Source organism: Schistocerca nitens, chromosome 1, assembly GCF_023898315.1.
Source record: "Schistocerca nitens isolate TAMUIC-IGC-003100 chromosome 1, iqSchNite1.1, whole genome shotgun sequence".
NCBI classification, from domain to species: Eukaryota; Metazoa; Arthropoda; class Insecta; order Orthoptera; family Acrididae; genus Schistocerca; species Schistocerca nitens.
This window is the reverse complement of record NC_064614.1, coordinates 88,907,203-88,923,794: the sequence shown is the minus strand read 5'-3', so window position 1 is coordinate 88,923,794 and position 16,592 is coordinate 88,907,203. Positions and strand designations below refer to the sequence as shown.

Genomic DNA, 16,592 nt, shown 5'->3' with positions numbered 1-16,592 from the left:
TTAGGGCATGATTTTAGAAAGTTATGGCCTTGTTGAAGTAGCTGATTGATACATTAAAAACCAGGATAATAGTGGGTGACAAGTTTTGTGCTCCGAAGTTGTTTTTTGAAGGGTTCAGCAGTACCAGGATTGGATGTGATGGTCCAGGAAATCTGCTTTTGAGCTAGGGTGTGGGCATAATTATGTTCAGTGAAGGCTGAAATGAGAGTGGTGGTGTATTTATGTAAAGATTCTGCATCTGAACACATACGTTTGCCTCAAATGCCAAGGCTGTATGGGAGGGAACCTTTGACATGGAAAAGACGGCAGCTGTTAAAATATAAGTACTGTTGTTTGTTAATATGTTTGATGTGGACAGAAGTGTGTAGCTGGCCTCCAGTGAGGATGAGATCAACATAAAAAAAGTGGCATGGGATTCAGAATAGGACCACATGAAATTGAACTGCGGGAAAGTATTTAAAGATTCCAGAAATTTTAACAGGCAGCCTGACTATAAGTCCATATGGCAGAGATGTCATTAATGTATCTAAATCAAACCAGGGGCTGAAGACTTATGGATCCTGGGAAAACCCCCTCCAAGTGACCCAAGGAAAAGTTGGCATAGGAAGGAGCTGGAGCCATCCTTGTTCCCATGGCTGTACCCCTGATCTGTTTGTATGTCTGCCCTCAAAGGTGAAGTAATTGTTGGTAAGTATAAAGTTGATTAAAGTGAGCAAGAAAGATGTCATAGACTGGGAATTAGGTGGGCATTGACTGAGGAAATGTTCAGCAGCAGACAGACCATGTACGTGAGGGATGTTGGTATAGATGGAGATGGCACCAGTTGTGACAAGCAAAATGTGTGGTGGGAGTGGGACAGGCACAGATTTCAGATGGTCTAGGAAATTGTTGGTATCTTTAATATAAGAGGGAAGTCTTTGTACTATAGGCTGTGGGTGTTGATCAATTAAGGCAAATATATGTTCGATGGGTGCTTTGAAGCCAGTAACCATAGGATGGCCAGGGTTATTGGGTTTGTGGGTCTTACAAAGAAGATAAAATGTGGTGGGTGTGTGGTTTGAGTGGGATAAGAAGTTCTATGAACTCAGGTGTATTTCCTTGTGAGAGGCCTGAGGTTTTTAGGAGGGACTGCAGGTCAGTTTGAATCAAGGGATGGGATCTTGATGGCAGATGCTGTATGTACAGGGTCAGGCAGCTGGCGTACACCTTCACTAACATACTCCTGTCAGTCAAGAACCACAGTGGTAGATCCTTTGTCTGCTGGGAGCGAATGTAGAGCCTGGAGCTCTGCAGAGGACAGGTTAGGGTCATGTTGTAGGGACCTAAGGAAAGCTTTTGAAGCAACAGTGGAAGTAGTCTTAAGTCTTCCAAAGCTCTCTTAAATTCTGATTCCAATAGTGAAGCCCCTCTCTCTTCTGTATGAACTCCTGTTTCTTCTTCTATCAAGTCATCAAACAAGTATTCCCCCTCACAGAGGCCATCAATGTACTCTTTCACCCATCTACTCTCTCCTCTGCATTTGGCAGTGGAATTCCCATTGCTGTCCTAATGTTACCACCCTTGCTCTTAACTTCATCAAAGGTTGTTTTGACTTTTCCATACGCTGAGTCAGTCCTTCTGACTATATATCTTTTTGATTCCTTCACATTTTTCATGCAGCTGTTTCATCTTAGCTTCCCTGCACTTCATATTCATTCATTCCTAAGTGATTGTATTTCTGTATTCCTGAATTTCCCTGAACATTTTTGTACTTCCTTTTTTCATCAATCAACTGGAGTAGATCTTCTGTTACCCATGGTTTCTTTGCACTTATCATCTTTGTACCTATGTTTTTCTTTCTAACTTCTGTGATTGCCCTTTTTAGAGACGACCATTCCCCTTCACGTGAACTGAATACTGAACTATTCCTTATCACAGTGTCTATAGCCTCAGGGAACTTCAAGCATATCTCTTCATTCCTTAGTACTTCTGCATCCCACTTCTTTTCACACTGATTCTTTCTAACTAGTCTCTTAAAATTCAACCTACTCTTCATTATTACTAAATTGTGATCTGAGCCTGTATCTGCTTCTGGGAATGCCTTGCCATCCAGTTTCTGAGTTCAGAAGCTCTGCCTGATCATGAGGTAATCTAATGGAAATCTTCCCATACCTCCAGGCATTTTCCAAGTATACCAGCTCCTCTTGTGATCCTTGAACAGAGTAGTCATTACTACTAGCTGAAATTTATTGCAGAACTCAATTAGTCTTTCTCTTCTCTCACTCCAAGTGACAAGCCCATATTCTTGCGTAATCCTTTCTTCTACTCCTCCCCTTACAACTGCATTCTAGTTACCCTTTACGTACTGAATTACTCATTCAATATCCTCATATATTTTGGCTATCTCTTCATTTTCATCTTGGGACATTGGCATATACACCTGAACTATCATTTTTGGTGGTGGTTTGCTATCAATCTGATGAGAACAACCCTATCATTAAAATGTTCACAGTAACTTACTCTATCCTACATTTCTATTCATAACAAAATCCTACTTCCATTATACCATTTTCTGCTGCTGTTGATATTAATCTATACTCGTGTGACTAGAAATCCTTGTCTTCTTTCATCTCACTTCACTGATTCTCATTGTATCTAGTCTGAGCCTTAGCATTTCCTTCCCAGATTTTCTAGCTTCCCTATCAAGTTCAAACTTCTAATATTCCATGCCCCAACTCACAGGATGTTATCTTTTTATTGGTTATTCAATCTTTTTCTCATGGTCACCTTGCCCTTGGCAGTCGTCTCCCAGAGATCTGAAAGTGGGGCTAGTCAGGAATCTTTTGCTGATGGAGAGATCATCATGAGACTTTTTAAACTACGAGGGACATCTCCTGGGGATAAACATGTGTCTTTAATGCCATGGTTTCCATTGCTTTCTGAATTCTCTTGCCATTGATCATTACTGATTCTTCCACCTTAATGGGCAGTTTCCCACCCAAGGGCAAGAGAGTGGCCTGAACCTCTATACGCTCCACTGCCCTGTAAGGCTACAGATATAGTTATTCATTGAGTATTCATTTCTGTGTCCTACACATAGTGGCCTTGCACATTGGCACTGCCTCCAGGGGAACATCCAGTGATCGAGAAGCTCAGTTTGGTGCCAACCATTAAGGGTGGCACAGAAGGTAATGAGTAGCAGGGAGACATGGTTGGATGAGATACATGATCACATACTGTGAGAAGTTTGATAAATCCATTAAATGTTGCAGTGTTCATAGATGAGACTGTGAATCCATCAATATTAGAAGTGAATTATTAGCAAAGGTTGGTAGAGGGAATGTTTACCTCAGAAAAGTAATAGCGAACCTTATTGTGTGTGCATAGAAACATTGGGAATGTGTACATGTTTCGTACTAGAGACAATAAACCTTTCAATTCTATGAAGTCAGTATCTCCTTTGAATCTTTGTTAAGATAGCACTGACTAAAGGATGTGAAAAAGATCATCTCTCAGTTCCTTTATTAAGTGGTTGTTCTGTGTGTAATACATGCAGAAAGGTAGTAAAAGGTATCCTCTGTATGGAATGCAGATGTTGGTATCATGATAAGTGTGTGAAAATAAATCCAAAAGTCATAAATGATGGAGATCAGTGGCAATCCTGAATGTGTGATGAGCATGTAGCAGAAAACAAATTGAAGGACTCTCTAACATGACAGGAAGACTAAAATACAGTGAAAGAAGAACTACCTGCCATACATTCTAAGCCTGAAGAACTCCTGAAGTGTCACAAAATAGTGATGGAACAACTATCTGCCGAGTACTTAGTTGGAAGCAATCTCGAGGTTCTTTTGGTGTCACAGGAAAAGGAAATTAATATACTGAAAGAAGATTTGGCTGCAACACGTTCAGAATATGAAGACCACATGAAGAAATCTGGGAAGCAGAGAAAAAGCTGCGTAAAACTGAAAGTGATCAGCATGTAGACCATATATTGTGTTCGTGTGATCCGCATATGGCTAGGAATGCCAATAATAACAAGCTTATTACTGTGAACCAGGACCACGATTCTAGTGCTTCAAACAAGAACTGCAAGAAAAAATATGTGTCTCACCAGCAGCTCAAATGGTAAAGTGCAATCATGTCTGTTGTCATCCAGACCTAATGTTCATCCAAAAATGAAGTCAGCACTGATCATAAACTCAAAGTTACTTATCAGTGTTTCCCAAAACAAAGCAGAAGTAAACACAAAATTTCAGGGTGACAGCCAAAGCCACAGTTTATCTAGATTTTTAAATGAAGACACACAGATTGAATCTTTATGCTATGTTTACCCCAAGCCAATGCAAGTTTAGTACTAAAAAAAATTAACCAAAACACTCTCAAAACATGCATTGTGATAATTGCAACATGAACAGATGATGTTGCTTGCAATAATAGCCAACATCTAATAAAACCTTTAAAAACAAATTTACCATGCACTGTATCGAAGAAAGGTTTTTTAGGAGATGTGGTTTTCAAACATGACCTCCCAAACTGGTCATGTGTAAACACAGAAGTAACAAGCATAAATTTGTAGATCTACAAACAGTGTTCAAAATCCACAAATATTACAATAATTAAAGCAAGTGAATTTCAACAAAGACTTTTATACATGAAATGGGTCTCACTTAAACAGTCTTGGGAGAAGATTAATCTCAGATTTCATATTAAAGATTGTAAAGAAAGAAAAAGCACTAAGTGGCCCTATTATACCATACAGGTATAGAGAACCAAACATTGGTAAGGAAAAAATTGCACCCAAATACAAATACAGTGTAAAACATACTGAAAATGCAAATGAGTGTAACACATTTCATCTTAAAATTTTTTGGTGGCCATGCCTCCTATCCAAGAAAACCAATACCAGAGTAACCATAGGCAATAATACAGTATGCCATATCCACCAGAAGTGCAAGAGAAATAACTTTTTTGTGTGCCACCACAATGTACAATAAATAACAGACAAATTTGCAGACACTGAACTTATTTACAACAGCTTTAAAATACATAAATGTCATATGAATTAAAGAACACTGGCTAAAGCCAGATCAGGTTTGCTCACTAAACACACCTGGCTACAAATTAGCATTTTGTTATTGCAGTAAAAGTCATATTTATAAAAAATTGCATAAAATATAAAAGTTTCATCCAGTTTCATTATTTAAGTAAAGACAAGGATTTTGAACTAGCTGCTATTGAAGTCATAGAAACAAATATAATCATTGGATGCTTTTACCGCTCCCCAACAGGCAGTATATATGTCTTCCTCAAAAATCTTGAAATGCTGCTAAACAAACTCCACCAAAACATAAGAGAACTGATTTTCTGTGGCCATTTTAATGTTGGTTTTCTGTCTCCAGGGCATGTGAGAGAATCGCTATTGAACCTCATAAACTCACTCAACTCAAAAACAACAGTAACTTTCCCCACAAGATGCAAAATAGCATCAAAACATCTCTAGACCAGATATTTATAAACCATCACTACCAGGCTATAGAACCTGTGGTTACAGGCTATAGTGATCGCAGTGCCCAAGTCCTACACCTTACAAATGCCCTCCCTACAAACTGCAACAAAAAATACATAACCAAAATAAGAAGGTATGCGAGGGTAAACCCAAAAATAAGATATGCTATTTTTTTATAAGTACAGAACTCTGTTTGTGTGGCAGTTGGTCACACAGTTATGAAGAGTGCTTCACACGCTGTGTGTAAACATGTGCACACGGCGCTGAGGTGCTCAGTCTTGGCTTGGCAGCCGTTGAAAATGGAGCTCCCATTGGATGTTACTGCCAAGTGCAAATTTCGCGCAGTTATTCAGTTTTTGAATGCAAAGGGCACTGCACTGATTGAAATCCATTGCCAATTGATGGAAGTGTATGGTGAGCCGTGCATGGATGTCAAAAATGTTCATAAGTGGTGTAGAGAGTTAGCAGCTGGTTGGAGAAAAATTCACGATGAACAAAGGAGTGGGAGACCGTCAATTTCTCAGGAGATAGTGTTGAAGGTTGACCAAAGCATGCGTGAAGATCGGCGGATCACCCTGGATGGTCTCTGCACATTGGTTCCTGAGGTTTCCTGAAGAACTACTCACAGAATATTAACAGAGAAACTGAACTACTGGAAGGTGTGCGCAAGATGGATGCCATGCATGCTGACTGAGGATCACATGCAGCAACGAGTTGATGCTTCCCGTGCATTTCTGCACCACCTTGCAGCTGAACAGGACAACTTTCTGAACTCAGTTGTCATGAGTGACATAACCTGGGCATACCACTTTACACCTGAGACCAAGCAACAGTCGCGCCAGTGGTGGCATCCTTCTTTGCCAAAGCCGCGGAAATTCAAACAAACACAGTCTACCAGTAAAGTCATGACAATTGTTTTTTGGGATCAGAAGGGGTATTGTTGGTCAACTTTATGCCCACTGGGACCACAATCAATGCTGACAGGTACTGTGAGACTCTGAAAAAACTCAAATGGGCAATTCAGAACCAGAGAAGAGGAATGACAAGCAAGGGCATACACATTCTCCATGACAACACTTGCCCACACATCACTCAGCAAACCGTTGGTCTCCTGTAACAGTTTCAGTGGAACATAATCACCCGCCCACCCTGCAGTCCTGACTTGGCACCCAGTGACTATCACCTGTTCCCTAAGTTAAAAGAACATTTGGCCTTAAAGCGATTCAGCTCCAATTACAAGGTGAAAGAAGAGGTTCATAACTTTCTGAACAGCATGGCGGAGAGCTGGTATGACATGGGCATACAAAAACTGCCACAGCATGTATGTTCAAGCTGTAAACCGATGTTGTAGAAATAAACAAGTCTATGTACTTATAAAAAATAGGAGATCTTACTTTTGGGATTATCCTCATAGCAATGAAAATATGAAAACATTCAACAATTCCCTAGTAGCAGAAAAATGGAATGAGGTATACAAAGCACAAGTACATACAAAAAACTGGAATCCTTAAATACATTCCTGTACCACTTCAGTATTGCATTTCTCTGAAACTGAAACATATCAAATCAAGAACCCAAAAAGAAGCCATGGACAACAACTGGCATGATTTCTACCATAAGAAATGAAAAAAATCAACTGCCCCGTGAACATGAAAATACAACACTGAGCCACAACAATTCCAAAGTTACTAATCCACATGAAGTTGCCAATATTTTCAACAATTACCATGGAAGTACTGTAAAGCAACTACTACAATGTATGAACAGTTCCATAATCACACCCAATAGACAAAACAAAATAAAAACTTCTGTAGACTGTATAGTCTTCTGGGAAACCACTGCTGACGAAATTATATTAAGCCCAAAAGCCTTTTAAAAACTATCATCTGGAATTGATGAAATTCCAGATTTCATCTTAAAGAACTGCATAAATAAAATAGCTATCCTCTGTCCAATGTGTACAACTCATTGCTGATGACAGGTGCATTCCCTGATTGCATGAAAGTGGCAAAATTTATCTCAGTATTTAAGAAAGGTGCGAAAAATAATGTCGGAAACTGCAGACCTATATCATTGTTACCTGTGCTTGGTAAACTTGTGGAAAGACTAATCTGTCAAAGGTTAAAGAAACAAATCTTCTCAACTACCTAGCATGGCTTCGGGAAAAATAAATCCACAACAACAGGTATATATGATTACATATACTCCACCCTAGATAATCTCCCAAAAAGCAGTTCAGATCTTCCTAGATTTGTCAAAGGCATTTGATGTCATAGACCAAAGTATTCTACTTGACAAATGGCAGTCATGTGGGATCAGAGGCATCCCTCTACACTGGTTCAGATAATATATCTCAAACAGGAAACAAAAAGTAGCAGTAACATGCAATTATCATAGACATACTGAAATTTGCTGCTCTGACTGTGGTGGTATAGCACAAGGTGTGCCCCAAGGTTCTTTGCAGATGACACCAATATCCTCCTTACCAATAGAAACAACTATGACCTGGAAGAGGCCATAACTAAAAGTGCAGATGAGGTGGGTGACTGGTTTGATGGAAGTAATCTGATAGTCAATACAAAGAAAAATCACCTTCCTAAACTCCCACCTGAGAACCACAAAATTTATGCTTGACATGGAACTGCATGGGTCTGTAATATCCTCCACATCAGAAACAAGATTTTTCGGCCTGTGTTTCCCTAAAGTGGGAAACTCACATCAGCAAAATGAATAGTAAGCTGAACGAAGTGTGCTACACCTTACATATCCTCACATACTGCATTAGCACAGAGACTGTCTACACTGTTTACTATGTGCAATTTCATATTGTAAAGCAGTGTGGTATCACACTGTGCGGAGACTCCATGCATAGCAAAGACATTCTCCTTACCCAGAAGAGAGCTGTGAGAATAATGAACAGGGCAAAGCCAACTGACAGCTGCAGACCTCTCTTTCAAAGTTCACTCATTCTTCCTCTTGGCAGTCTCTACATATTACAAACATGTAAGTTTGTAAAAAGTAGTATTACTAAATTCAACAAAAATGTGGATGTTCATGATCATGGTACAAGACTAAAAGTGAAGCTCCATGTTCAAAATATGCATACCTCCACCTTCAAAAACTCACCATTTAACCAAGGCATCCAACTGTACAACAGTCTGCCATCAGAAATATGGAACAGTAAGTCTCTGCCTTTGTTTAATAAGACTTCGAAAACCTTCCTGCTTGATCATTGCTTTTACACTGTATCTGAGTTTTTGGCCCATATGTGTGAAAATAAATGCACTTGGCAGTAAGACTGAAGTAGAAAGGCACAGGCTAATAAAAGTGCATGTGACAAACATAGCATTTTCAATATTATCAGAAAGTGTGTCTTTCAATGTTCAACATTTCTGAAACATTTACTGGGTAAAATGGAACTGTACACTTCTGTAGATAAAGCTAAAAGGAAAATGTAAATGAGGAGAGAGGATTTTAGGAAGAGGTAAGTATTTCAGATCAATCATTTACTGGAAGTCAAATTCAGAAGGATAACATGTCTGTGGGAATAATGGAAAATCCATTAGGAAATTCTACAAAAATAATGGTAGGACACAGAGTGGAAATGGAGAGCATGGTAAACATGGGAGCTTGGCAGATAAAATGCGCAAAAATTCAGAACACACCATGAACGGAAAACATAGTAGAGAAGGAAATGATAGTTTAAAAAGGGAAAAGGCTGTAGTACAGTGATAGAAACACCAATAAGAAAAGTAGATCAGGAAGTTTTTAGCAAACAAATCATGGATTTCATGAACGAAAATTTTAATGAACTGCAGTCATCACTGGCATTGAATGAAGGTTTTAAGAAACTAGAGGAAAAATTGGAAATGGCATTAACAAACAATCAACAACTCAGTAAAAAAATGGATAAAGGACATTAATGAACAAATATAAAATGTAAAACAGGAACAATCAGTGGTGAGTAAGGAATTAAGACAGTAGGGGAACTTACACAAGGGCAAAACTGGGAAAATTCATGAAAAGCAAACTGTTTTAGAGGATAGTGTGGTAGCGGTTTCAGTTCTCACAAATGGTACCACACAACTCAAGAGCAGACAGCCAAAATGGTTCATGAAGTCGAGAAAAAGTTAGAAACAGTAAGCCAAACCCTACTTGGGGTACATAAACTGTAGAGTAACAGGTCGATCTGGTAGTGAAAAGTAAACTGAAGCAGAAATTGGGAGCTTTTACTGGACAAACAACTATGATTAGTAAAAATGACCCACAGTTTGAGTTCATTAATAGTTGTAAATTCAGCAAATTCATCCAAGAGCAAAACTGCACCCCATTGCTTTCATTAGTAATCTTCATAACCTGTTACCTGTAAGTTGGGATGTAAAATAAAAATTGTGTATGTGGTGTATCAGATTGAAGATAAAACCTGTTGCGGGGATATATGACTAGGAAAGGAATGAATGTCATACCAAGAATTTGAAAAAATCTTTCTGGACAAATATTGGCTGCAAAACAAATAGAGTGATATACTAATATCGATTTGGAACTGCCCGTATAACAGGAGATCGGTTGGGACATATGCTGAATTTTTAGAAAAGGAACTTGAAAGGAACCAGTACTTAAGTACTCCCTATGATGAAAGAGCAGTTGTAAGGTGGGTGGTGCAAAGATTACCAAGAAATACACACAGCCACTTAGTAGGAACCCTTATTGAGTCCGTCATACAAGCAAGTATGATATTTGCTGAGCTAGAGAGAGAAGAAAGACTAGGGGCAGTGTTTAGAGGTGACTTTGACACTGCCAGGTGACAGCCAGAAGGATGGCATGAAACAAAAATGAAGTTTGGACAGTGCATGCCAGAGGATGAGGCAGCTATGGATACAAAGGCTTTTTTTGTGGAGACGTGGGAGGAAGATGAGCATAACACATATGGGAATGAATGCGGTACTTGAGAGTGAGTGTGAAGAGTAGAAAATTTTGCAGGTAATCAGATGGAAACAGGCCATAGTTTCAGGTGTGGCCTGACCTGAAATGGATGAAGTGGGCCACAACATTACAACATGAATGAGACTAGCAAAGTTTTTGTAACAACCTAAGACCAATTCAGAGTTGACCAAGAAGATTTGCTAGTAGAAGAGGTAGTTGGTGATGATAAGGCAGTAATCATACCAGTTATAAAAACAGAAATCTATGGAAGGAAAACGAGAACACTGATTGACTCTGGAAGTGAGCTGTCTGCAATCGCCAACAGCGTTTACAAGCATTATTAATGGAGAGTGCACAAATACTAAGTTTGCCTGTGATGGATTTTAAGATTAAATCACCTGTGGGAGAAGCTGAGAAACCAATTAGCTGTCAAAATAGATGGAGAAATGTATCGGCTGGATGCCATGGTGGTACCTGGGTTACAAGAGGAATTTATTATTGGATCGGATTGACTCACTGAGCAGCAAGCAGAAACAGATTATGGAAAGAATGAGATAAGAATAAGAGGAGATGGTGGAGTCAAGAAAATTCAGTTTGTCAAAAACATGGCAGTTGATAGGAAATTTTCATGAATCTACCAAGTAGTTGAAATGAAAGGATATGAAAACAATGTGTCAGAGGCTTATGAAGTCAAACCAGCTAAAAATTTAGATGAGTCAGAACAACAACATGAACTTAATCCAGATGAAATATGTTTGACAATTAATGGAATTTCGATGTTTGTACCCAGAAAAGAAGAAGAATTGTTCAAGTTGATTGGAAATCATACAGAGGTATTTGGTAAAAAATCAAGGATCATAAAATGATTGCCTTATCGGATCATAATAAAACCACACAACCGTCTTCCATATAACATGCCTCAAGCTAGTAAACAACCCACAGAGAAGGTTCTTTAAAGGTTGTTTTCATCCAGAGTAATCAAATGAGCCAGGAGTCAGTTTAACAGCCATTTGATGACTGTCTTTAAAAAGAACAAGAAGGTTCACTTGGGTTTAGATGTGAGACAAGTGAATAAGCATTGTCTGTAACAAAAAATTATAATCTTCAGTTTATTAAAAATAAATAAGTAAAATAAAATAAAAAAGTAACTACCATATTAAGTTAAATCTAATTTCTATGTATGATCTTTTTCTGATTTTTATTCATGTTAAGTTTGATAGCCTAGTTAACTTTTAAATAATTAGCAGCAATGACTATAAAAGTAAGGTAATTATTTTATCATTCTGAAAGAAAAAAAATTAATGCGTACAATTTCAACACATGTGTAATTCTTTTCACTTATATTTATGAATAATATTTATATATTTGAATGGTTTTATCTTCTATACTATCTGAATTGCCATATACATTGGACATTGTGTTGTTTGTGATAGTAGCTTACTGTGTACAAAGGTTTGTCAGAAATAACTATAAATGTTTTATATCTGAGAAACCTTTATACAATGTGCTACATTTTATCCACTAATATGACAGCTTGGCATGAAGTTCCAACTCACAATGACTACGTTTTTTAGCAAAAATTTTAAAGACCAGAAGATGATAGCAAAGTCTATTGAAGCCATTTGTTGAAAATGTGTGATATTTATGTGATCTAATCTATAGAAAGTTTTTTACCAAGTAAAACAGTTCACGCCTTCTCATTTCTCAACATGAGAAAACTCAATCATCTAAGTAGTGTGCACAACAGGGGATGTTGCGTATCAACTGTTCTAAGAATTCCTGAAAAATAGCAGATGGGCTCACAATGCCAAAAGGCGAGCATGTGTAATGGTATAACTTGAACGGGATGTTGATAACCATAATCTGTTGGGAAGCAGAATCCAGATGAAGCTGTAGATATACCTCTGCCAAATCAATTTTTGAACAAATATTCACCACCCACCAGTTTTCTGAAGATTTTTCCAGTCCATGAAATCAGATAAGAATCCACTATTGACTGAATGTTAATGGTGGATTTGAAATATCCACACAGATGAAGGATCCCTGAATATTTGCGAATAACAACTAATGGCATAGCCTCTTAGCTAGGGAGAAGTGGTTCAATGACCCCTTGGCCCTGCAACCTATCAAGTTTCACCACGACTGCTAATCTCAGGCCAAAGGAGAGAGGCTGAGCATGACAAAACTTAGGTACATGCATTGGTTTGATGGTGATGTGTACCTCAAAATCCTTTTCTGTCCCCAAACATGGCAAAAACAAGGGATCGAGGAGAGGAGAAGTCATCTAGTTCCCGGAATGGAATAGAATCAGAAACAAGATGGACCATGTCTTGCATCTGAAACCCAAAACCCATGAATGGATCAGAGTAAAAATGTTCTCCAGTGTCATACTGTCTACTGCCAGAGTGCCCGCGTGACAAGTTGATACTTGATGTCAGTCATGAATTCTCTTTGAAGAGGAATGGGTTGGTTTCCATAACTGACAAAATGACAATTTGTGGAGGAGAGCTCAGGTCAACTAGTTGAAGATATGGTTCACAAGGGACATAAAGTACATGGTGTCACCTGGAAAAGAAATGGTTGTTGCTGAATTAACTGTATAATGTAAATCTTGTTGAACATCAAGCTTGCAGCCATGGACTGGCATAAGATTATGCACTTCTGTGGATTCTACATCCACATCCAAGTGCTGACTGCACGGATACTTATGGCAGATGACGGCCATCTAGCTTTGTTTACTGCAGGTGGCACACATGGTACACCTATGTGGGCAGTAGCACTGGGAGGGTACACAGTAATAATCAGGACACAATGGGAAACAATGGTGGAAAACAGGAATGTCAGATTGTGACCCAAACGAATTACAGGCTCAAAATGAGGACATCAGGGAATGCCACTGATGTTTGGCCAATGATCACTCTGATGCAACATCAATGACATCCTCAAACTGTTCAGAAGCAGCCTGTGACACTTTGAAAGCCTTAGCTCTACCCCAAATCTCATCAATCATTGGATCTTCTAAATGCAACATGTCCCAATGGACCTCTGTTCTATGGCAGAACGAACAACAATGTCGCAAATCAGAGAATCGGCATAGAATGTTGGCAGTGAGCGACACACAAATTTACACTTCCTGCTGAACCAACAGAGGTCAGCTACCCACCCTTGATTGGACTGGCTTGGATTCTTTTGTCATTGGTGGATCTCCATATGGGAAACCACCACTTGGGTTTGCTTAAAAGTAATAAGCAAGAAAGCAAGTGGCACATTTCAGAAAATGACAACACTGATGGGTCTTTTAATGTGGCAAGTTTTTGAAGCAAATGAAACATTTCAGGCATGATCGACGGAAAAAAAAAGAACCAAGCTTATTGCAATAATGGATCCTCTACCTGAACTGCTACTATAGACACCACACATATGTATCCCAGTCTTCCTTTGCTTCTTGGAATGGTGGAAAAACAGGGGGAGGGAGGGGGGGGGTTCAGATGGGTGCATAGGCAGCAGTGGAGGGCTGCTGTTGCACCCAACGAATTTTTAAATAACTGATGAAACAAGTCTAACTGGTGCTGTTGTTGCTTCTGTTATTGTAGCAACCGCACCAATGCCAGATTCACCTTACTCATGAAAGACACATGCAGAACCAACTACCTTGTCACCAAAACTGGTGTACCTACACTATTTATTGACAACCACTACATACAAAAAAATTATGTTGGCTGATAACTGCATGGAATAATGACAAGGTTACAGAAAATTAACACAACTATTAATTGTCCAAGCAGAGAATGCACACCAGCACAGAGCTGGTCTGATTTGAGAGCCATGAGCACGGTGCGTAACATCCTATGAAACATTCTTCTTTGGTATCCATTCTTCAAATATGGGCAACAGAAAATCCACATGCTAATCAACCAGTACCACTTCATCCTGAAAAGGTCACTGTGTGGTGTAGATTTATGGCATCATTTATCATAGGTTCATATTTTTTTGAAGAGACAGGTGCTTCTGGTTCTGTTACCTGTACCATCCATCACTGGTAAGCACTATGAGTGTCTTTTGTGCAACCACTTCATTCCAGCTCTACAACAGCATGTATGTGTGGATGGCATCATTTTTATGCAAGATAGCACACCTCTGAATATTGCAAATCCAGTTAAGCAGCTGCTGAAGCGCCATTTCGGAAATACTAGAATTACCAGCCGCCATTTCCCTACAGCCTGGCTGTCCTGATCACCTGATCTTAATCCGCGTGACTTCTGGCTGTATGGCTATCTGAAAGATGTGGTGTTCATTGTTCTGATTTCAAACTTAGCCGTATTGAAGGTGCGCATTGCACAACACATTCTGAATGTGACCCCAGAAACACTTTGATCAGTTGTGGAACATGCTGTTTCTCGATTTCAACTTGTTGCAGAAAACGGTGGACAGCATATTGAACTAGTTTTGTGCCAATCACATGGAAAGTAATAATCCAATTTGATTTTGATTGATGATTTTTATGTGGTTTCTGGCCTCAGGACAATTAAAAACCAGTGTGATTGATGCTTTTTATGCAGTTTTTGGTCTCAGGACAATGAAAAACTGATGTTTCCCATACGATGTGATATGACCTTGCCATGGTGGATGGGCTTACATAACTAACTGTATTACACCTGCACACCCATGCACACTGAGTAGTACAGTTTGTTTAATGTCAAACATACATCTTAGGCAGTGTTGTATGATTCATTTGTCATTTGTAGTCAACCACTATTAAATTATGATGCTTACAGAGGTATACATTGCTACATTTTGTAGCTAATTATTTTTCTTCTGCCATACATTTCCCCCCATTTCCAATGATGTTGCATTGCAATTTGATGTCATTCTGACCAGTGGTGTTATTTCTAAAGTGGTTTGAAAGTTTAACTTTCATTATAATCACCCTGTATGTCACATATTGTTTTTTGCTTCAGCGAATAAATCATTTAAAACTAATATTTCCTGCTTACAACCATGTTCTGCTTCCAGTTTTCTCAACAGTACTTACCTCCAGTATACTAAACATGTAACAATGCTGATAGACCCAAATAAATGCATGCAGCAGTGTCTTAGATTTTGGAAAGCTAGGAGAGTCTCATGGACCTTTATATGTGTCAATTGGGAGTATTAAATGTTTTGTCTCTTGAAGGAAAGTATTAGTCAGTAATTCTACCCCATAATTTTATAAACATATGTTTATGTGGGTAGAGATGTCTTAACAAACAATAGTGATGATGTGTACAAGAAGGAGTGTATCTAACACTACAAAAGTCATCTCACAGTGTTTGCATATAAAGGGGAATCCACACATGCCATTTTACTTTGTCAGTTACAACTGGTTATTAATTTAATATCTATATTTAAAATGTTAATAGGATTTAGCTCAGACATTTGTTTGCTGAATTGTTCAATTAATTTACAGAATGTCATCGAAGGCCTCAGCAAAATTGGCCACAGTGTGCAAGAATTTCCTCTTGGTGGGACATCAGTGAATGGAATTGGAGTGTCTTCAAGAGTGACTGGAATTGCCGTGTCTGGAGGGAAAATTTATGCAAATTCAGACTTCAGGGTTAATGGAGTGGTTGCAGGTTTTTAAGACTCTAAACCAACACTGTGGAAAGATTAGGATGTTAAAATATGTTAGGTCATATCTAAATTTACCATCTTGTTTTTGTACCTCTTAGGGTTCCTGGATATTCTTCTTTAATCTTCCTCCTGTAATATTGGATGCAGTAAACAGTTATTAAATAATATACCCAACATTACAGAATTTGATTTTCATTCTCTTCACATTTGTTAGTACTAAGCACAGTTTCAGTGGTCTGCTTTTTAGAATATATGTGCATTAATATCATAAGACAGATCAGTAGTTACATCAACTAGAAAAAGTTTGAGAAAGTTCACAAATGGCAATGATTAACAGAATAACTATACATTGAAAACTAATCCATGACTGATGGAAAATTATGTGATGAACATAGAATGCATGAGTCCATGAACAGAATCAAAAACTAGTGTCCCAAGAGATGGAGATATAAAAGGGCAAGGCCAGTTTTTAGAAATATCTCACCAAAACAAGGTTTGGGATCCATCCACTGGAAGCCACTTTAGTTCTGGCTCAATTTTTTGGCTGCCAATAAGTTGATATAGTTGTACA

At 38.6% G+C, this 16,592-nt stretch overlaps 1 protein-coding gene across 1 annotated transcript in view; it reads left to right on the top strand.

Moving 5' to 3' along the window:
- LOC126241430 (scoloptoxin SSD14-like) overlaps window positions 1–16,190 on the top strand; it is a 127,320-nt gene extending 111,130 nt beyond the window's left edge. The window contains exon 10 of the mRNA XM_049948005.1: window positions 15,858–16,190. Coding sequence (XP_049803962.1) covers window positions 15,858–16,031 — 174 coding nt within the window. The 3' untranslated portion in view covers window positions 16,032–16,190. The remainder of the gene's footprint in view (window positions 1–15,857) is intronic.
- Window positions 16,191–16,592: the final 402 nt, after the last annotated feature.